At 41.2% G+C, this 22,912-nt stretch overlaps 2 protein-coding genes across 3 annotated transcripts in view; both read left to right on the top strand.

Annotated features, from left to right (window-relative positions):
* The window catches only part of LOC134575178 (oocyte zinc finger protein XlCOF6-like), a 108,479-nt gene that overhangs the window by 1,194 nt on the left and 84,373 nt on the right, over positions 1-22,912 (top strand). The window contains exons 2-4 of the mRNA XM_063434406.1: positions 5,403-5,554; positions 6,259-6,447; positions 8,798-8,876. Coding sequence (XP_063290476.1) covers positions 5,471-5,554; positions 6,259-6,447; positions 8,798-8,876 — 352 coding nt within the window. The 5' untranslated portion in view covers positions 5,403-5,470. The remainder of the gene's footprint in view (positions 1-5,402; positions 5,555-6,258; positions 6,448-8,797; positions 8,877-22,912) is intronic.
* The window catches only part of LOC134575199 (gastrula zinc finger protein XlCGF26.1-like), a 145,091-nt gene that overhangs the window by 112,969 nt on the left and 9,210 nt on the right, over positions 1-22,912 (top strand). The gene's annotated exons all lie outside the window — the stretch shown is intronic.

Below are 22,912 nucleotides of genomic sequence, written 5' to 3'. Positions count from 1 at the left end.
CTGTATGGGGTAAATATACAGCCCCTGTATATACTGTGTATATAATGTATGGGGGGTAAATATACACCCCCTGTATATAATGTATGGGGGGTAAATATACACCCCCTGTATATAATGTATGGGGTAAATATACACCCCCTGTATATACTGTGTATATAATGTCTGGGGTAAATATACACCCCCTGTATATACTGTGTATATAATGTATGGGGTAAATATACACCCCCTGTATATACTGTGTATATAATGTATGGGGGTAAATATACACCCCCTGTATATACTGTGTATATAATGTATGGGGGTAAATATACACCCCCTGTATATACTGTGTCTATAATGTATGGGGTAAATATACACCCCCTGTATATACTGTGTATATAATGTATGGGGTAAATATACACCCCCTGTATATACTGTGTATATAATGTATGGGGTAAATATACACCCCCTGTATATACTGTGTATATAATGTATGGGGTAAATATACACCCCCTGTATATACTGTGTATATAATGTATGGGGTAAATATACACCCCCTGTATATACTGTGTATATAATGTATGGGGGGTAAATATACACCCCCTGTATATAATGTATGGGGGGTAAATATACACCCCCTGTATATACTGTGTATATAATGTCTGGGGTAAATATACACCCCCTGTATATACTGTGTATATAATGTATGTGGTAAATATACACCCCCTGTATATACTGTGTATATAATGTATGGGGTAAATATACACCCCCTGTATATACTGTGTATATAATGTATGGGGTAAATATACACCCCCTGTATATACTGTGTATATAATGTATGGGATAAATATACACCCCCTGTATATACTGTGTATATAATGTATGGGGTAAATATACACCCCCTGTATATACTGTATATATAATGTATGGGGTAAATATACACCCCCTGTATATACTGTGTATATAATGTATGGGGGTAAATATACACCCCCTGTATATACTGTGTATACAATGTATGGGGTAAATATACACCCCCTGTATATACTGTGTATATAATGTATGGGGGTAAATATACACCCCCTGTATATACTGTGTATATAATGTATGGGGGTAAATATACACCCCCTGTATATACTGTGTATATAATGTATGGGGGTAAATATACACCCCCTGTATATACTGTGTATATAATGTATGGGGTAAATATACACCCCCTGTATATACTGTGTATATAATGTATGGGGTAAATATACACCCCCTGTATATACTGTGTATATAATGTATGGGGTAAATATACACCCCCTGTATATACTGTGTATATAATGTATAGGGTAAATATACACCCCCTAGGTATATACTGTGTATATAATGTATGCAGTAAATATACACCCCCTGTATATACTGTGTATATAATGTATGGGGTAAATATACACCCCCTGTATATACTGTGTATATAATGTATGGGGTAAATATACACCCCCTGTATATACTGTGTATATAATGTATGGGGTAAATATACACCCCCTGTATATACTGTGTATATAATGTATGGGGTAAATATACACCCCCTGTATATACTGTGTATATAATGTATGGGGTAAATATACACCCCCTGTATATACTGTGTATATAATGTGTGGCAAACCTAGCCACTTCTGAGCTATATGCAGTATAGGTTGTCCGTAGGCTGAATGTATGATGTGTTCCGTTAAATGTATATGTATTGTGCTATGGCCGTTCGCATGCTGACAGCCGTACGCTGCCAGCATACAAGCATTCGTACGACGAAACACGGCTATCCTGGCCGTTCGCCGTACGAATACGGGCTCCCCAGGTCGACCACACATTCCCAAGTCGTGTGGTACCAATTAACCGATTGCAACATTGTTGCAATCGGTAATTAAGGGCTCTCCTAGGTGGCCGTCGATCAACTACCGACCATGCGGCGGTCGGCCATCTTGGATCCTTTGTCTCTGCAGCGGTGTTCGGTCGTCGAGAGCCTGGAACTGAAAACGGCTACTCAATGATCCGAGCACCGCTGGACTTCCAGAGCGTTCGGGAGTTCCGCGTTCGGTACATTATGTGTCCCGTACTTATTCGGTACTTTTGGACCAACTTCCATGTTTAAATGTATTAGGTGCGGCGTTCGGTCAATTCAGCTGGGATCGGAGCGGTATTCTCACAAAGTGTGCGCTCCGACCCCAGCTATCTACCGAACGTTCGGTTATTCCAAAGTACCGAATATTGTGTGAATTATGTATTTTAAAGTCAATTGTCGGTTTTGCTGCACGAGGGGATAATCCACTTAATCGTCCATTTTAGTGGGAGTATCCTTCTCGTGCAGCAATGCCTGTTGGGAAAGTCACAATGCATGTTGGGGGAAATCCCCTGGATTATCTGTGTGGAAACCCCTTGCATGGGGAACTGTATAAATATGCTGCTTGTGAATAAACCGAGTTAGTTGACTCCCAAACTGTGTTTCGTCCGGTTATTGGGAGGATTGGGGATATTGCCTTGCTTCCTACTCTGACTGTGGATTTCCTGAGGATACCAACGGATATCGGATATTATTATACTGCATTCCGTTACATAATGTATGGGGGGTAAATATACACCCCCTGTATATACTGTGTATATAATGTATGGGGTAAATATACACCCCCTGTATATACTGTGTATAGAATGTATGGGGGTAAATATACAACCCCTGTATATACTGTGTATATAATGTATGGGGTAACTATACACCCCCTGTATATACTGTGTATATAATGTATGGGGTAAATATACACCCCCTGTATATACTGTGTATATAATGTATGGGGTAAATATACACACCCTGTATATACTGTGTATATAATGTATGGGGGTAAATATACACCCCCTGTATATACTGTGTATATAATGTATGGGGTAAATATACACCCCCTGTATATACTGTGTATATAATGTATGGGGTAAGTATACACCCCCTGTATATACTGTGTATATAATGTATGGAGTAAATATACACCCCCTGTATATACTGTGTATATAATGTATGGGGTAAATATACACACCCTGTATATACTGTGTATATAATGTATGGGGGTAAATATACACCCCCTGTATATACTGTGTATATAATGTATGGGGGTAAATATACACCCCCTGTATATACTGTGTATATAATGTATGGGGTAAATATACACCCCCTGTATATACTGTGTATATAATGTATGGGGTGAATATACAACCCCCTGTATATACTGTGTATATAATGTATGGGGTGAATATACACCCCCTGTATATACTGTGTATATAATGTATGGGGTGAATATACACCCCCTGTATATACTGTGTATATAATGTATGGGGTGAATATACACCCCCTGTATATACTGTGTATATAATGTATGGGGTGAATATACACCCCCTGTATATACTGTGTATATAATGTATGGGGGTAATATACACCCCCTGTATATACTGTGTATATAATGGATGGGGTAAATATACACCCCCTGTATATACTGTGTATATAATGGATGGGGTAAATATACACTCCTCTGTATATACTGTGTATATAATGGATGGGGTAAATATACACACCCCTGTATATACTGTGTATATAATGGATGGGGTAAATATAAGGGATGGGGTCCCCTGTTCCAGCTAGGAACAGCCTGCAGGAAATAGAAATGGTTACATTTTCAATCTGATGGTAACTTCCTTTAGAAGTTTTTATCTCATGCTCTGTAATATGAAATGTAATCACACACAGGAGGATCCTGCAGGGTCTAGAAGGCTATTAACAGAGCAGGAGACACATTTGAAATTAAACAGAACATGCCATTATGGAAGTATAAACATTAGATCTCATTTTACAGGAAGTGTTATGAAAGGCTGTGTAACGGACCGTTTCAGCATGAAAGGGGAGAAATGCGTTTAGGCGATAATCCCCTTTTCCATAGACAGGCACAGCTACTGCAGAACATCAGAACTCACGAGCTGGATACGAAATAACACTCCGAACTGGAACAGCTGAACAAGAAAAGCAGACATCGGCTTACACTCTTGGCAGTCAGCTTACAATCCCATTCCCCCAAAGACCGAGACGACACATCGCTTTGAGGGTTAAGCAAGAACTCTAGACTGGGACACCCAGTCTGGCTTTTATTACCAACAAGTACATACAGGACACTCCCAGGGGGAGGATGAAATTAACCAATCACATGGATGTACCTCCCACACATTTCCTCCCCTTAGATTAACACTTAACACAATTATACTGTACACCTTTTTCCCCAATTCCTGGATGTACCCCAAATACCTATGCTACACCTCCAAAACAGGTATCCCCTGATAGCCCTTATTCAGGGGGACAACATATGCAAGAATCAGCCCATTCGGATAAATGGTTCGGGAGTTATGGGACTTTAAAGTATTGACCGACCGCATGGGTAAAGTATCCGAAAACAGTTCCATGCATTTTGGCCCTGCGGTCGGTCACAAACAGGTGAATGAAACATACGAATTACTTGGGTTATAGAGACTAAGGGGGATTCGCATGAATCCCCTAGTTCGTATGTTTCTTTCTACCGAACGGCGGGTCATTCGGTAGTTTCTATACGAATTCCTGGAAGTCTGGAGGTCTCAGCGGTGTTTGCCTAGTCGAGTGTCCGATTTCAGTTCCAGACACTCGACGGCAAAACACCGCTGTTCGGCAGTTAAAGATGGCCGCCGCCACGTGGTTGTTTCCTGAATGGCGGCCACCCAGAGGACACAGAACACATTACATGATTGCCAATTACCCGTTTGCAACATTGTTGCAAACGGTAATTGGAGGCACACTTAATCCTGGGTGGTCTGGTTGTTCGGTAGTTTCCTCAATACAATGAATGGAGTGATTCTACCGAACAATCAGATGAAGGCTGCATATATATATATAACCCAGGTTAACTGCATACATAAATACATATACAATATACAGGCAGTACAATAGGATATGCTTCACAGTCTTAAAGGGACAGTAGTCCCAAAATGTCCATTGCTGATTTTAAAGGGCCAGTAGCAGCAATATAAATTAGTACATGCCCAAATATAGTCTTTAAAGTGCAATATGTCCAGGGGCCATAGTCAGCGGGCAGGAGGCTAGCAGCCAGGCCTCTCCAGTTCACAGTGGCGAAGCTGGTTTCGCCACAGGCTGTGTAAGTCACATGTAGTGAGGTTTGGCTAGGCTGCTTAAACAAAGTGATTTAACTCCTAAATGGCAGAGAATTGAGCAGTAATGTTGCAGAAACATGCTATATACACCAAAACTGCTTTATTAAGATAAGGTTTTTCAGTGACTATAGTGTCCGTTTAACTATATTGTTATATTAATATTTATTAGTATATTAGTAAAGTGTCTATTTACATACCTTGTATATCTTTATATACAGAGCCACAGAATATCCTAATTCCTGACCACAACCCCCAGAGTCTGTTCTCAGGCTGCCTGATTGGCTTAATGATGACAAACACAAACAGGAATCCGATGACCGAGAAGATCCTGGATCTGACCCTGGAGGTCAACTACCTGCTGACTGGAGAGGTGAGGGATTCTGGGAATGTCACAACTACTACACAGTTTTGTCCCTTTTTCTTTTTTTTTTTTTTAGCTCACCTCCCTGTCTTCACATATAAGATTAAGATAAGATCCAGTAGATTTTGGACACGTCTTTAATTATCAATAATTAATGGGATCTCACTGTGAGATAAGTCTCTTTCTAGCTTTATCGTTCAATGAGGCAATTGTTGTTCTCTGTCTGTAGATATTTTTTTTGTTCATATCGAGCTGCTTGTATTTTCTTAAGCTTTCCACACCCAGTCCAGGGAGCATTGATGTAACCATGCTGGGAAAGTGCAGAGAGGGAGTCTGATTCACTGCACATCATTGCACAGCTTGTACTGTCAGTAGCCAGTCTGATCGGTGGGATTTCTGGGACCACCTTGCTGTGTTTCTCTCTCCTTGCTGTGTCTCACGAAGGAGCTTGCTGCTACTGCACAATAATGTCCTGTCTGTCATTAGTGTACTGGTCTGAAACGGAGGTGGGTGGATTAGTGGGCGGGTAAGAGGGTAATTATTTGAATTGAAAAGTCCAAGCCTTTTACCGTGTGTATATGATCTATGTAGCCTATGTAGTGACCGGCTTTGTAAGATAGACAGTTTGAATATGAAAGTCATAGATATCCTTTACTGAGAGATGTGTATTTTTATTAGGTGCTTAATATTGATTAGAATGCCTCTCTATATAGGATTACATCGTTATGAAGAGATCTGGTGAGTCCATAATACAGGGCAGAATCCCTCGTGCGTCCGATGGATCCAGCAGGACCCAGAGCCCCAGCACGGTGCCTCCACCTCACTCACTGATACATGAGAGAAACAATGAGCAGAAGGTCCTGAAACTGACCAATCAGATCATCCACCTGCTGACTGGAGAGGTGAGGCTCCTGGAAATGGGACATCATAGAGTAAAACCAAGGGATGTGTCTGGATGGTTACTGTATCAGTGTGTGTGCCAGGTTCCTGTTAGGTGTGAGGATGTGTCTGGATGGTGACTGTATCATTGTGTGTGCCAGGTTCCTGTTAGGTGTGAGGATGTGACTGGATGGTGACTGTATCATTGTGTGTGCCAGGTTCCTGTTAGGTGTGAGGATGTGACTGGATGGTGACTGTATCATTGTGTGTGCCAGGTTCCTGTTAGGTGTGAGGATGTGTCTGGATGGTGACTGTATCATTGTGTGTGCCAGGTTCCTGTTAGGTGTGAGGATGTGTCTGGATGGTGACTGTATCATTGTGTGTGCCAGGTTCCTGTTAGGTGTGAGGATGTGTCTGGATGGTGACTGTATCATTGTGTGTGCCAGGTTCCTGTTAGGTGTGAGGATGTGACTGGATGGTGACTGTATCATTGTGTGTGCCAGGTTCCTGTTAGGTGTGAGGATGTGACTGGATGGTGACTGTATCATTGTGTGTGCCAGGTTCCTGTTAGGTGTGAGGATGTGTCTGGATAGTGACTGTATCATTGTGTGTGCCAGGTTCCTGTTAGGTGTGAGGATGTGACTGGATGGTGACTGTATCATTGTGTGTGCCAGGTTCCTGTTAGGTGTGAGGATGTGTCTGGATGGTGACTGTATCATTGTGTGTGCCAGGTTCCTGTTAGGTGTGAGGATGTGTCTGGATAGTGACTGTATCATTGTGTGTGCCAGGTTCCTGTTAGGTGTGAGGATGTGTCTGGATAGTGACTGTATCATTGTGTGTGTCATGTTCCTGTTAGGTGTGAGGATGTGACTGGATGGTGACTGTATCATTGTGTGTGCCAGGTTCCTGTTAGGTGTGAGGATGTGTCTGGATGGTGACTGTATCATTGTGTGTGCCAGGTTCCTGTTAGGTGTGAGGATGTGTCTGGATGGTGACTGTATCATTGTGTGTGCCAGGTTCCTGTTAGGTGTGAGGATGTGACTGGATGGTGACTGTATCATTGTGTGTGCCAGGTTCCTGTTAGGTGTGAGGATGTGACTGGATGGTGACTGTATCATTGTGTGTGCCAGGTTCCTGTTAGGTGTGAGGATGTGTCTGGATAGTGACTGTATCATTGTGTGTGCCAGGTTCCTGTTAGGTGTGAGGATGTGACTGGATGGTGACTGTATCATTGTGTGTGCCAGGTTCCTGTTAGGTGTGAGGATGTGTCTGGATGGTGACTGTATCATTGTGTGTGCCAGGTTCCTGTTAGGTGTGAGGATGTGTCTGGATAGTGACTGTATCATTGTGTGTGCCAGGTTCCTGTTAGGTGTGAGGATGTGTCTGGATAGTGACTGTATCATTGTGTGTGTCATGTTCATGTTAGGTGTTAGGATGTGACTGGATGCTGACTGTATCATTGCGTGTGCCAGGTTCCTGTTAGGTGTGAGGATGTGTCTGGATGGTGACTGTATCATTGAGTGTGCCAGGTTCCTGTTAGGTGTGAGGATGTGACTGGATGGTGACTGTATCATTGTGTGTGCCAGGTTCCTGTTAGGTGTGAGGATGTGACTGGATGGTGACTGTATCATTGTGTGTGCCAGGTTCCTGTTAGGTGTGAGGATGTGTCTGGATAGTGACTGTATCATTGTGTGTGCCAGGTTCCTGTTAGGTGTGAGGATGTGTCTGGATAGTGACTGTATCATTGTGTGTGCCAGGTTCCTGTTAGGTGTGAGGATGTGTCTGGATAGTGATTGTATCATTGCGTGTGCCAGGTTCCTGTTAGGTGTGAGGATGTGTCTGGATGCTGACTGTATCATTGTGTGTGCCAGGTTCCTGTTAGGTGTGAGGATGTGACTGGATGCTGACTGTATCATTGCGTGTGCCAGGTTCCTGTTAGGTGTGAGGATGTGTCTGGATGATGACCGTATCATTGTGTGTGCCAGGTTCCTGTTAGGTGTGAGGATGTGTCTGGATGGTGACTGTATCATTGTGTGTGCCAGGTTCCTGTTAGGTGTGAGGATGTGACTGGATGGTGACTGTATCATTGTGTGTGCCAGGTTCCTGTTAGGTGTGAGGATGTGTCTGGATAGTGACTGTATCATTGTGTGTGTGCCAGGTTCATGTTAGGTGTGAGGATGTGTCTGGATGGTGACTGTATCATGGTGTGTGTCAGGTTCCTGTTAGGTGTGAGGATGTGTCTGGATGGTGACTGTATCATTGTGTGTGCCAGGTTCCTGTTAGGTGTGAGGATGTGACTGGATGGCGTCTGTATCATTGTGTGTGTCAGGTTCCTGTTAGGTGTGAGGATGTCACTGTTTATTTTCCTTGTAGGTGTGGAAGTATTTAGAAGGACACAAGGAACCTTACAATTACTTAATGATGGACACTCACCAGCCTCTCAGCTCACTGGGTAAGAGGAAGCGCTTTTTATATACACAGCTTGTGTTATAACTATATTGAATCCCTAGCTTCAAACATCCAGTATGAGGTCAGTATAGTAATCAAAACCCAGTATAGTGTGAGATCAATGTACAGTGTCAGTTTGTTGTATTTTTGTATTAGTGATTTTAAATCAGAGCCTGATTTCATGTATGTGATGTTGCTCCCATTCTCAGACTGAGTACCTCCACCAGGTCAGTTTCCTAGAAAACGTTCAGAATGTTTAAATTACAAATTAGGGGTCACATTAATTCAGTAAAAAGACAATCGACACTCCAATCTCCAGACATATAAAGGATTCCAATGGAGACTCAACCAAGGAAATTAATTTCATGGGGATTGAACATGTCCCAAGTTACGCTTACAACGTATTGAATCCTTCTGGATCTTTAAATTGAAAGCTTTGAAACCGAATGGTTCTGTCTTTCCTTTCTCTATAGTCATAACAGATGCTCACTGGGATTCCTGTACAATTTCTTAAATTATCTTTACTACCTAACTAGAGGTGTTTTAGAATCACTCCAATGGCCAAATAAGTGTAAGCTCACTTGCCATGTCAGGGCAAGCTTTCGCTAAGAATTTACCTTCCTTCTTTTAGCTTCAGGTAAAAAATCTCTAATTAGTATTTTTCTAAACCCCAACATACTTATTAACTCTATAGTGTTTTGAAGCAGCTCTGTAACATGGCTGTGTATCATAATAGCAAATACAAATATACAAAACAAAGTCCTGCGCTCAAACTCCCACTACTCTAGGGCAGGTGATCTTACACTTTGATGGTCATTGGAGTGATACTAAAAAATATCTCCAGTTATTTAAATGTGCAAAGGGGTTTGGGAGGCTGTGCAAGTAACTATTTTCTTTATTTTGTTATTGTTTGCATTGGGGCTGATATTTACTATAGTCATTGCTGCTGCCCAGGAGTAGTGGGATTTTGAGCAAAGGACTTAATTTTGTATATTTTAATCTTTACTAGCTACTTAATTGTTTTTTGTCCTTGTTTCTGATTTTGTTTTAGGGGAACGCTATAGCCAGCAGAGTACATAAAGCTTAATGCAGGCATTTTACTGTAAGCACTGCCTTTTCAGAAAAAAGGCAGTATTTACATTACAGTCTAGTAACACCTCGTCACTCACGGCCGCTAGAGGTGCTTCCTTGGTCAGTGCTGCACACTATGCAGCACTTATGTTCAGCATTTAAATGCTCTGCATGGATGTTTCCCCTTTGATTGATTGATCTCCATGAAGAGATGCTGATTGGTGCTGGCCAGCATTTTTCTGCGCATGCGCATTAACCTCCCAATGCTTTCCTATGGGGAAGCATTAGATTGGCTGAGAACGTCAAGTTATATGATCTCAGCAAAGGATGTGAGTGGAGCAGATTGAATGCAGTAACTTGGTCTGTTCCCCATACAAAAGTTGTTTTCTTGTGTGCGACATTGTAAATTTGCCTTAACAATAGTCCAAGGTGAGGTATAAATGATCTCCAATAGCCAAGAGCACACAGAAATCTTTGCTCTTCTTTAACAGTCTTTGGGGGTTGTGTGTTCTGTAACGTGTCCAGCACAGGTTGGGGTATTTTCCTTACAGGGATGACCCAGATCATTCCTAGAAACTTTACTTCCTGGGCGGGACCCTGTACTTTGTCTAGATTGATAGCCCAGCCTCTCTTAGTCATATGGTCAGTTAACAAGGGCAAAGTCTCTTCCACTTCTTCCAGTGATCATGATGTCATCGACGTAGTGAAACACAGGGGATTTAGCTTGAGCTGGCTTAAATCCCTTGCAACTAATCCATGGCAAATTGTAGGAGAGTGTAAGTATCCTTAGGGGCACAACTTGGAAGGTGTATTGGCGTCTTTCCCAAGTACAAGCAAACTGATCTTGTGACTCGGGTCCAATGGGGATAGAAAAGAACGCATTTGCTAAATCGATCACTGCATGCCACGTCCTGGCCTACTTGACTATGTCCTCAATGACACAGATCATATTGGGAACTGCATCGCTTAATGGCGCTACAACATTATTGAGTCCCCTATAGCCAATCGTCATGCACCAAGAGTTGTCCGGCTTCTTGACAGGAAACACAGGAGCGTTAAACGGCTTCACTGCAGGATAAACTACATCTGATGTCAACAGCTGTTGTGCGCCCGCACCTCCCACGCTTCCCCTCTTTGTCAGTCCCTACATTGGCTTCCCGTAAGATATACGACTCGATGTATTTATTTTTTTTTATTTAATTTCATCTTTTTTTAGTTTTTTTGTTAAAACGTTTACATGACTTACACTTTATACATATTATGTATGGGCATTGTTTTAAACTTACCGTATATACTCGAGTATAAGTCGAGACCCCTAATTTTACCCAAAATCCTGGGAAAACGTATTGACTCGAGTATAAGACTAGGGTGGGAAATGCAGCAGCTACTGGTAAATTTCTAAATAAAATTATATCCCCCAAAAATTATATTAATTGAATATTTAGTTACAGTGTGTGTGTGTATGAATGCAGTGTGTGTATATAATGAATGCAGTGTGTGTGTGTGTGTGTGTGTGTATGTGATGCAGAGCCTTGGTGGGGGGTGGGCATTTTTATTATTATTATTTTTTATTATTATTATTTTAATATTCATTTTTTTTATTTTATTATTATTTTTAATATTATTTTATTTTATTGTTTATTTAAATTTTTATTTTATTTATTTTTGTCCCCCCCCCCTCCCTGCTTGTTAGCTGGCCAGGGAGGGGGGCTCTCATTCCCTGTTGGTCCAGTGGATGGGCTGTGTAGGAGGGGGCCGGCAGGAAGTTGTTACTTACCTTTACAGCAGTTCCTGTTAGCTCCCTTCTCTCTCCTCCGGAGGGCTCAACTCTTGTGGGGACAATTCGTTACAGTCTTAACATGTATAGGTTGTAGGAAAGACGAGACAGGGGGGATATGATAGAAACATTTAAATACATAAAGGGAATCAACACAGTATAGGAGGAGACTATATTTAAAAGAAGAAAAACTACCATAACAAGAGGACATAGTCTTAAATTAGAGGGACAAAGGTTTAAAAATAAAATCAGGAAGTATTACTTTACTGAGAGGGTAGTGGATGCATGGAATAGCCTTCCAGGAGTTTAAGCATGCGTGGGATGATAGCATAAGGATATCCTACCTACAAGATAAAGCCAGGGACTAATTAAAATATTTAGAAATTTGGGCAGACTATATGGGCCGAATGGTTCTTATCGGTCGTCACATTCTATGTTTCTATGCAATACTATATCTGCAATTTTATAACAATAACAAAACTAACATAAATCTAAACTGCAGTAACATCACACGGCTATATACACATTAACCATTGTATAGGAAATAAAATGATTTTGCCCCACCAAACTGTTATCCAAAAATATGCGTTTAGTTTAATGAAAGCACTAAATAATAATTTGATGAAACTACAATGATTTAAACTTAATAATAAGCAGCGATACAATATATTTATCAGTGCCAAACACAGCTCACAAGGAGAACCACTGGACAGCCTGCTGCAAGATGCTCTCTGCTAGTCAGGTAAAAATGGTTCTGCTCTCCAGCATGTGGCTTCACCTTATTGTGAGGATATTTATGGGGTGATAAATATTAAAATAATATTTTCATAAAAATGATCAAAAATGAATTTAATTTTTATTATATCAACATTAATATCTTGGCACTGTCTCCCAGAATATGATAATATAAAGCTGAGAATTACTCACGATTTTAATGTAACATGTGTGACAATCAGTGAATATTTAGGTATAACATAGGCATACAATATGGCAATGGTTTAAAATCAATACAGCGTCTCAAAGCAACAAGTTGTCAACAGTTTAAAATTTATGATCGTTTAGAAACCAACTTCACACAGAAAGCAGAACTTCATAGAGTACAACAGTGCAGCGAGAAGCAATAAAAACTTCGGCTGACACCAACTCAGCATGCTACTAACCGAGGTCATTCATGTCGATTCACTACTTGTACTCAAGAATTTTGCTACTGTGTATCGCTTTAACTAACAACCTGACCTAATCTACATTACTCTAACTTATAAAAAATGTGCTGGTACTCCTACTGCTTCAACTGGTACGCTTGAAAATGTGCTCGAGGAAGGCCGTTGGGGCACCAAGAGCTTGCATGTTATGTCACTCAAAGCACAATACAAATAAAGAATAAAAACAAACAAACAAACAAAAAAAACTTCGGCTGACCGTTAGACCAAACTGAGTTTACCCTTTCACTGCTGCCTACAATCCTCATAGGCAATATATCCTATTATGTTGCAACTTTACAATTAAAGTAATGTTCATACCAAATCATTGAACCATTCCTGTAACCATCCAATAAGAATAATTCTACCAGATTTTACATTTGCTGAATTTTAACTTTCCTAAATAGGATACACTATCTTATTTCAGAACAAGTCAATACATCTGGATAAAATTTGGCATACTCACTTTTTTTGGTAAATTTTACCGTTAATATATTATCTTTATTCCACCTGCAGGAATGGAATTTTTATAACCATATATTCCTTAACTACGGTATATTCTCGAGTATAAGCAGAGTTCTTCAGCAAATTTTTTATGCTGAAAAAGCCGCCCACGGCTTAAACTCGAGTCAGGGTCTGTATTATGGCAACTTACATTGCCATAATACAGACCAGGACCGCCGGGCTCATTACAAGCCCGGCGGTCCTGGGGGGGCTGGCAGCAAGCCGTTACTTACCTTTGCTTCAGCTCCCCAGTCTAAATCTGGCCGCAAGGTTTACACAGGGAGCTGAAGGAAGCTGCTGCAAAAGTAAGTAACAGCTTGCTGCCGGACCCCCACTGCTCAGTACATGCCACCGGACCACCAGGGATTGACATATCCCCCCTCCCTGGCCAGGTAACTAGCAGGGAGGGGGGACAAAATAAAAATTACAAAATTAAATATTAAAAAATCAAATATTTAAATAATAAAAATGCCCCCCCCCCCACCCAGTTTACACAGACACACACACACACACTCTGCATCATATACACACACTGCATTCACACATACACACACATTCTGCATTCATTATATACACACACTACATTCACACAAACACACACATTCTGCATTCATTATATACACGCACACTACATTCACACAAACACACACATTCTGCATTCATTATATACACGCACACTACATTCACACAAACACACACATTCTGCATTCATTATATACACACACTACACAAACACACACACTGCATTCATTATATACACACACTACACAAACACACAAACTGCATTCATTATATACACACACTACACAAACACACAAACTGCATTCATTATATATACACACTACACACACACACACACACTGCATTCATTGTATATACACTCTACACAAACACACACACACTGCATTCATTGTATATACACACTACACAAACACACTGCATTCATTGTATATACACACTACACAAATACACACACACTCTGCATTCATTATATATACACACACTACACAAACACACACACTGCATTCATTATATTGTCAGGATATTTATATCGGCAGACATTTTGTGCTATGATAGAAATTAAAAGTGTGTATTGCCTGAGTCACTCAGAACAGAGCAGACTCCATTTTGGATCTTCAGGAAGAGATACATAACATTTTCTTGCTTTCTGTAACATTAGCCACTAGCCTGAGCTAAGGAGTGCATTATATAAACAAGCCATGTGATAAGCAATGAAGCAGGGGGATGGAATGCTCTGTTTAAATGTTAATAGAATATAAATAATTTTAAACACAGACACTAGTGACAAAGAAGACTAAGTAATTCATTTTACTTTCTAAATTTTACAAGGTCCCATTGTAAGTAAGGGGTGAAATTTAGTTTAGAACTGTCAATTTTAGAAATTACGATCAAAGTCGTTGCCACAAAGACTGAGACAAACGCTTTGAACTGACAACAAATTTAAGTTATGGTAGTCATTTTAGATATGCCAAATGACGTCAAAATCGTCATCAGGAAAAGTTAACTCTTTTCTGGATAGGAAAGTTTAATTAGGCAATTGCACCCTCTATGGACCAAATACCTAAATTGCGATCTGCAGGTTGACCACACCTTCAGTATCCTATTGGTTATACCAACTGATGACGTAGAAAGAATCTGCCCCTTTAAAATGTTAGGACAAAGGGAAGAGAGAGGGGAGTTGGGCTTTCAGATTCAGACATTCAAAGAAATGCAGGACAGATATTCACTCTGGGACTAACATTCAAACTCTCTTGGACACAACTCAAGAAACACTCCTTGACACTTAGCTACCTAAGAGCATCTGATGAGAACATCTACTTTACTGGTAATTATGCTGGTTCTATTTAATTAATCTAAATTAATTAAAAATCTAATAGCATGATATATGACTGCATAAATCGCAGTCAGATTTTAATATTTAGAAATCTTAGTTCACTAAGAATATATAGTTATAAACATTCCATTCTGCAGGTGGAATTAAGAATAATTATATATTAGTGTGATATTATCACGTGTTAGCATACCGCTGTTTTTATCCAGGTGTATTGATTTGCTCTAAAATAAGATAAGATATCTTTTTAGGCAAATTAAAATTCGGCTTATAGAATCTGGCAAATTATTCTTATTGGATGGTTCCAGGAAATGATTAATGAGCTGGTTTAAATGTTATTTTAATTGAAAATTACATGAGAATATGATATTAAATGCCTAGGAGGATCTAGCCAGCATTGAGAGGGTTACTCAGTTGATTTAACTGTTAGCCAAGGTTTTACGACTTTTCGCTGGAAGTTTAGCTTTCTGTCTGTGAAGTACCCTCATAAATCTAAAGTCTTGACAGTTGATGCTGTTAGCCATTGGAACGTGTTTAGCCATTGTATGCATACTTATGATATGCTAAATATTCACTGATTATTACTTTGCATGCTGCCTAATATTATTATTATTTTATTTGTCACAATAAATTATATCTATTTTTATGACAAATTGTGATTTTATTTGTATGGAATACATTTCACTTACATGATAACGATCTCTAAGATCTATGAGAATTGAAATAGTGGGCAATTCTCGACTGTTTAATATTATCATCCCATAAATATCCCCACAATATACACACACTGCACACACTACACACACACACACACACACACACTGCATTCATTGTATATACACACAGTACACAAACACACACTCTGCATTCATTATATACACACACTGTAATAAATATTCAAAAACATTTAACCTACTGATGCCTCAATTAATGTAATTTTATTGGGATCTATTTTTATTTTTAAAATTTACCAGTAGCTGCTGCATTCCCACCCTAGGCTTATACTCGAGTCAATACGTTTTCCCAGTTTTTTTGTGGTAAAATTAGGTGCCTCGGCTTAGATTCGGGTCTGCTTCTACTCTAGTATATACGGTTACTAAGATTTCTAATTATTGAAATCTGACCAAGATTTATCCAGATATATATTCCTGCTATTAGTAAAATTGTAATTAATTTAAATTAATTAATTAAATAAAACCAGCATAATTACCAGTTAGGTTGTAGATTTCCTTATCAGATGTGTAGATCTGTGCCAGGGATTTGAATGCATGTATGGTGAATAGAGAAATGTGTGGGATAGATAAAAGTGGTGTTAATTTGAGTGTGATTCAAAGAGTATGAGTGTCCCAAAGAGCTGAGTGTTTGAATGTCTGAGTCTTTGAATCGCCTTACTTTTTAAAGGGCCAAACTCTCTGCACATCACTAATTGATAGGACCAATAGTGAACTGTAGGTGTGTCTTCCCCAAAGACTATCATATAGATTTTGGTCAGTAGGTGGCGCAATTACATCACCAAAATTTCATGTCATGGGGTCCATTTGCCTTTTTGCATAATGGGTTAACTGAAATTGGTGATGAGTTTTACGTCATTTCCAGCTATCTTTATGGCTACTGTAAATCTAAATTCTGCCAATTTCAAAGGCTTTGTTTCTCTCTTACCTAGACTTAGCGTCGGCAACTTTGATCATAATTCTAGAATTGACACCTCCTAACCTTAATTTCACCCTTTTTCTTACAATGGGACTTTGTAAGATTTTGTTTTTTTGTTTTTTTAGAAAGTAAAATTAATTACATAGTGTAACAACAAGGGAGGGCAAAAGTGTACCTGTGTATATTGAGTTATTGCTCAAAGATACGTAAATGCAGAGAGGACTAAGGTAAGCTATATACAGAATATTCAACTGTAGGGCAAAGTCTACCTTAGGTAAAATGCTCAGCAAATAAAGCAAAGAAAAATAAATAAATTTTATTAATAAATGTAAAAACACAGCGTGCTAGTGTACAAAACTGAAAACCTAAATAAGTGTTACCCTAAAAATCCAGCATAGGTGTAATACGTGAAAAAAATATAAAATAAAAAAAGAGAGAACAATCTCTTCCAGGACCTATATCTTATTAATATATAGTAGGGGATATTAGGACTCTTGAGTTTTTTCCAGGCCGCTGGGTAGGTGTGTGAATAACCTCAAACCCTTCTTGCGGTAACACATGGAAAATTACGTATATTGTAGGCCCATTAGGTAGGGATATACCGAGGGAACAAGCACTTGAGCGCCGTACCCGCGGGAAAATAGTAACGGTCACAATTGTATAGAAGCTGTCACAGTGTAGCTAGATTGGTAACTTATTAACGGTCTAGTTATAGGCTACTTAGTGACCTCCTATTTTAGGCGTATATTGTTATAGTGGCAGTAGTAGGACTGTCCAAATGATACCAGCAGCCTAAAGACATAGGTAGTCTAATGTCGCATAAATTATCGGCTGTCTGTACCATTAACGGACTTCTCACATAAACACTTATTAAGTGCGGTACACAAAGCAGAGATTATACGGAAGAGGAGAACTTCCTCCCCGTGCCTACAAAGGCACCTAGCGATACTAACCCTTAACAACCAAAATATGTGAAGGTACAATGACTTGGTATAGGAACTAAGCGAAGTTGATAGGCGGTCTAATGAAAAGAACCGCCACTTCCCGTGCCTTCAAGGGCACCTAACATCCAACCCGCTCAAACAAATAGAGTATAAAGAATATTCTTAGGGAGAGATTTGCTTAATATGGTTACTCGAGCAGAGTTGGTCAGTCATCCTGTAAGGAGAGAAATTGCTAGTCCCGTGCCTTCATGGGCACCTAACAGTAAACCCACTTAGTCGTTTAAGAATTTCTTAGTAGTAACAAAACAGATAGTAAATATCGAAGGTTATTGTCGCTAAGTGAAAGGCTAAACTGCCTGTGTACCCAAGTTTATGCTGCCATTCCCTGGAGAACTGTGCCTTCAAGGGCACCTCAAAACTAACACCCCTGGAAGAGATGTCTATCCTCGGAGTAGCGAGGACCTGATCTAGACTTCTAACTACTGGTACGCAGCCTAATAGCTCTGATGGGCACACAAGCCTCCGAATCTGGGCGGAATTATATGTAGTTAGAGAGTAGCGTGGTCGCTGGTTGCAGTGCTTGTCACTAAATCATAGGAGAGGCACTGAAGGACACCCTGACGCGCGCGTTTCGCCCGACCTGGCTCGTCAGAGGGGAACCGGCCGGTACACTGCGTCTGGTTTAAATCTAGAGGTAAGGATTCCTATTGGGTAAGAAGGACCAACGTCTGATAGGTGAATTCTCATTCCGTCATCGATGACGGAGTGAGTAGGCGGGGCTTGTTCGCGGAGGTCACTTAACTCCTTCAGCGCTGGGTCTGATTGTATAATATTGAGAATACTAAAGGTACCAATATTTGGAGCAGGCAACCTAATGAGTGCCTGTACTTCGTTGTAGCCCAAAATTAGTTCCTATACCAAGTCATTGTACCTTCACATATTTTGGTTGTTAAGGGTTAGTATCGCTAGGTGCCTTTGTAGGCACGGGGAGGAAGTTCTCCTCTTCCGTATAATCTCTGCTTTGTGTACCGCACTTAATAAGTGTTTATGTGAGAAGTCCGTTAATGGTACAGACAGCCGATAATTTATGCGACATTAGACTACCTATGTCTTTAGGCTGCTGGTATCATTTGGACAGTCCTACTACTGCCACTATAACAATATACGCCTAAAATAGGAGGTCACTAAGTAGCCTATAACTAGACCGTTAATAAGTTACCAATCTAGCTACACTGTGACAGCTTCTATACAATTGTGACCGTTACTATTTTCCCGCGGGTACGGCGCTCAAGTGCTTGTTCCCTCGGTATATCCCTACCTAATGGGCCTACAATATACGTAATTTTCCATGTGTTACCGCAAGAAGGGTTTGAGGTTATTCACACACCTACCCAGCGGCCTGGAAAAAACTCAAGAGTCCTAATATCCCCTACTATATATTAATAAGATATAGGTCCTGGAAGAGATTGTTCTCTCTTTTTTTATTTTATATTTTTTTCACGTATTACACCTATGCTGGATTTTTAGGGTAACACTTATTTAGGTTTTCAGTTTTGTACACTAGCACGCTGTGTTTTTACATTTATTAATAAAATTTATTTATTTTTCTTTGCTTTATTTGCTGAGCATTTTACCTAAGGTAGACTTTGCCCTACAGTTGAATATTCTGTATATAGCTTACCTTAGTCCTCTCTGCATTTACGTATCTTTGAGCAATAACTCAATATACACAGGTACACTTTTGCCCTCCCTTGTTGTTACGTTACTTTTGGGGTTACCCCCCGCTCTAGAAAAAGTGTACTTCTCCCGTGGCTCTTTCGTTACTCCCTGTTTTCCTCTTTAATTACATAGTGTTATCGGTCATTGGTGTCTGGTTTTCTTATGTGAAAATGTGTTTAAAATTATTTCTATTCCACTAACATGTTTAAATAATATGATATTTCTTCATTGATGTTTACCCATGAATAGTCTATATTATTAACATGATACTGATTATATAGGATTAATATAAAATAGTAAGTTAAGTGGATAATGTGTATATGTATATATAATTATGTATACATTTGTCGTCCCCCCCACCCCCCTTTTTTCTGTTAGACATTACGCCTTAACTCAGGTTTTATCTCTAATGTTTACATTAGTGCATTCCTTAGCTCAGACTTGAATGAATAGAGTGATAGAAAGAAATCTTGTGTCTGTCTTAGCCTTGTAATACAAAAATGGAGTCACTGAGTGTAACAGCCTGTATTGGTGCTGTCCATAGAAATTTGTATAAGAAATGTATTTGTGTAATTGTTTCCCTGTATATTGGTAAAGTGTATGTGGTATTCGTATGATGGTGTAACGGAATGCAGTATATTAGTCCACGATATCCGTTGGTATCTTCGGGTAATCCACAGTCAGAGCAGAAAGCACGGCAATATTCCCAATCCTCCCAATAACCGGACGAAACACAGTTTGGGAGTCAACTAACTTGCTTTATTCACAGACTTCCATATTTATGCAGTTCCCCTTGCAAGGGGTTTCCGTACAGATGTTACAGGGGATTTCTCCCATCAGGCAGCCTGATTATCCCAACAGGCATTGCTGCACGAGAGGGATACTCCCACTAAAATGGACGATTAAGTGGATTATCCCCTCGTGCAGCAAAACCGACAATTTATACAGAAATCTATATTTTATACAATTTTACTCGCTTTTAGACGAATGACCGTTCGGTAGATAGCTGGGGTCGGCGGGCACATTTAGTGAGAATACCGCTCCGATCCCAGCTAAACTAACCGAACGCCGCACAAAATACATTAAAACATTGAGTTCGGTTTAAAAGTACCGAACATCTATGGGGAACAGAATGTGCCGAACGCGGAACTCCCGAACGCTCTGGAAGTCCAGCGGTGTTCAGATCATTGAGTAGCCGTTTTCAGTTCCAGGCTCTCGAGGACCGAACACCGCTGCAGAGACAAAGGATCCAAGATGGCCGACCGCCGCATGGTCGGTAGCCGACCGACGGCCACCTAGGAGAGCCCTTAATTACCGATTGCAACATTGTTGCAATCGGTTAATTGGTGCCACACGACTTGTGAGTGGGTGGTCTACCTGGGGAGCCCGCATTCGTATGGCGAACGGCCTGGATAGCCGTGTTTCGTCAAACGAAAGGATTTTGTATGCTGGCAGCGTACGGCTGCCAGCATGCGAACGGCCATAATACAGTACATACACAGTTTAAAATACACAGTATATATTCAACCTACGGACAACCTTTAATAACTATAGTCCAGAAGTGGCTAGGTTTGCCACAGATGGTTCGGTAGTTTCATACGAATGAAGCTACCGAACCATCAGACCACCACAGTGAGAAGTGTGCGCCTTGTTAAGCGTTCACACTCTGCAAACCGCTGCTTAATTGTTTCATTGTATGTGCCTGTGTGGTCCCCGTTCGGCAAACGAACCACGTGCAGCGGCCATCTTACGCATGGAAATCTCAGCGGTGTTTGGTCGTCGAGTGTCTGGAACTCAAATCGGACACTCAAACAACCGAACACCGCTGAGACCTCCATAACTCCCGAACGGAGAGACTAGGCAGCCCCTCGTTCGGTAAAAGCAATGTACCGAACAAGGGAATTAATACGAATGGAAGATTAGCTGTGGATGGCAGGTATTTCTGTGTGTTTTAACTCCCGAACAGAGACCGACCGCAAGGCCAAAACGCATGGAGCCTTTTTCGGATACCACCTCGTGTACGGTCGGTCAAATTACACCCTCCACCTAACTCCCGAGCCCCTGGTCCGATCTGGGTGAATTTTGGATATGTTAGTCACCCAGATCAGGGCTACCAGGGGATACCCAAATTATTATTCTAACTACGTGTTTTGGGGTACATCTGGAATTCAGGGAAAAGTACAGTATGTTTAATAGGATTATGTGTCACACTGAGGGGAGGTGATGTGTGGGAGGTAACTGTTATATTATTGGCTACTGGGCTAATTATAGTGAATCCCTCCCTTGCATGGGAGAATGCTTTAAAAGGAGGTTGTGTGGATTAAAAGTCAGTTCTGGGGCGTGGCTCGGCTGAGCATGAAGTAGGACGCAGTCACGGTGAGCTCCTAGGCCCCGACCCGCCAAAGCACCGTAAATAAGCCTATTCTACCCCCTCACAGATGGGTAAAAACAAGCGTGGGGCTACCCCCGGTCCGGCTAACCCACCTACGGGACCTCCCGCGGGTCCGATGGACGAGTACCTGTCCTCGCCGATTCCGCGAGCCGCAACACGCGGCCCTGGCAAGATGGCGCCCGCATCCCCGGGCTCGAGTAGCTATGCGGGCTCTCCACGTGGATCCCCTACCCGTGGACCCCCTGAGGACGCACTGACAAGGCTCTCCGCCGACCTTGCCGCGATAGCAGCTAATATGCTGACACGCGGGGACAAATCGGAAATGGTGGCAGAACTCCGAACCGCAATCCGGGAGGAGATCACCGCGGTCAGACAAGACCTCACACTGCTGGAGCAGCGAGTTGACTCCCTGGAGGTACACCAGTTGCAGGCCACACAACACCAACGGACAGCGGAACTAGCAGCCACGAGACAGGGCAACATATTATTGGACCTGAGGCGCCAGGTTGAAGACCTGGAAAACAGGAGTCGTCGCAGTAATATCCGGGTCAGGGGAGTTCCGGAGTCGGATGGTGAGACACCCAGGGAACTGCTAGAGGGCCTATTTGCCCAAATCCTTGGTACCGATGCACCGCCGGACTTTGGCATTGAAAGGGCTCACCGGGCGCTCAGAGCTCCGCGCCCAGATGGCCAGCCTAGAGACTTGATTTGCTGTCTCCGGTCATTCCAACTGAAGGAGACTGTAATGAGAGTGGCTCGGTCTCAACGCTCAATCCGATACCTGGACTCACAAATTGCTCTCTTCCACGACCTTTCCACTATCACCCTAGATGCTAGGCGTGCCCTGAAGCCAATCACCACCATGCTGCAAGAGAAGAGGATCCCGTACAAATGGGGATTCCCCTTCAGTCTTCAAGCCAGGGCAGGAAACC

The sequence above is a fragment of the Pelobates fuscus genome, chromosome 10 (assembly GCF_036172605.1).
Source record: "Pelobates fuscus isolate aPelFus1 chromosome 10, aPelFus1.pri, whole genome shotgun sequence".
NCBI classification, from domain to species: domain Eukaryota; kingdom Metazoa; phylum Chordata; class Amphibia; order Anura; family Pelobatidae; genus Pelobates; species Pelobates fuscus.
This window is presented reverse-complemented; position numbering and strand designations above follow the sequence as displayed.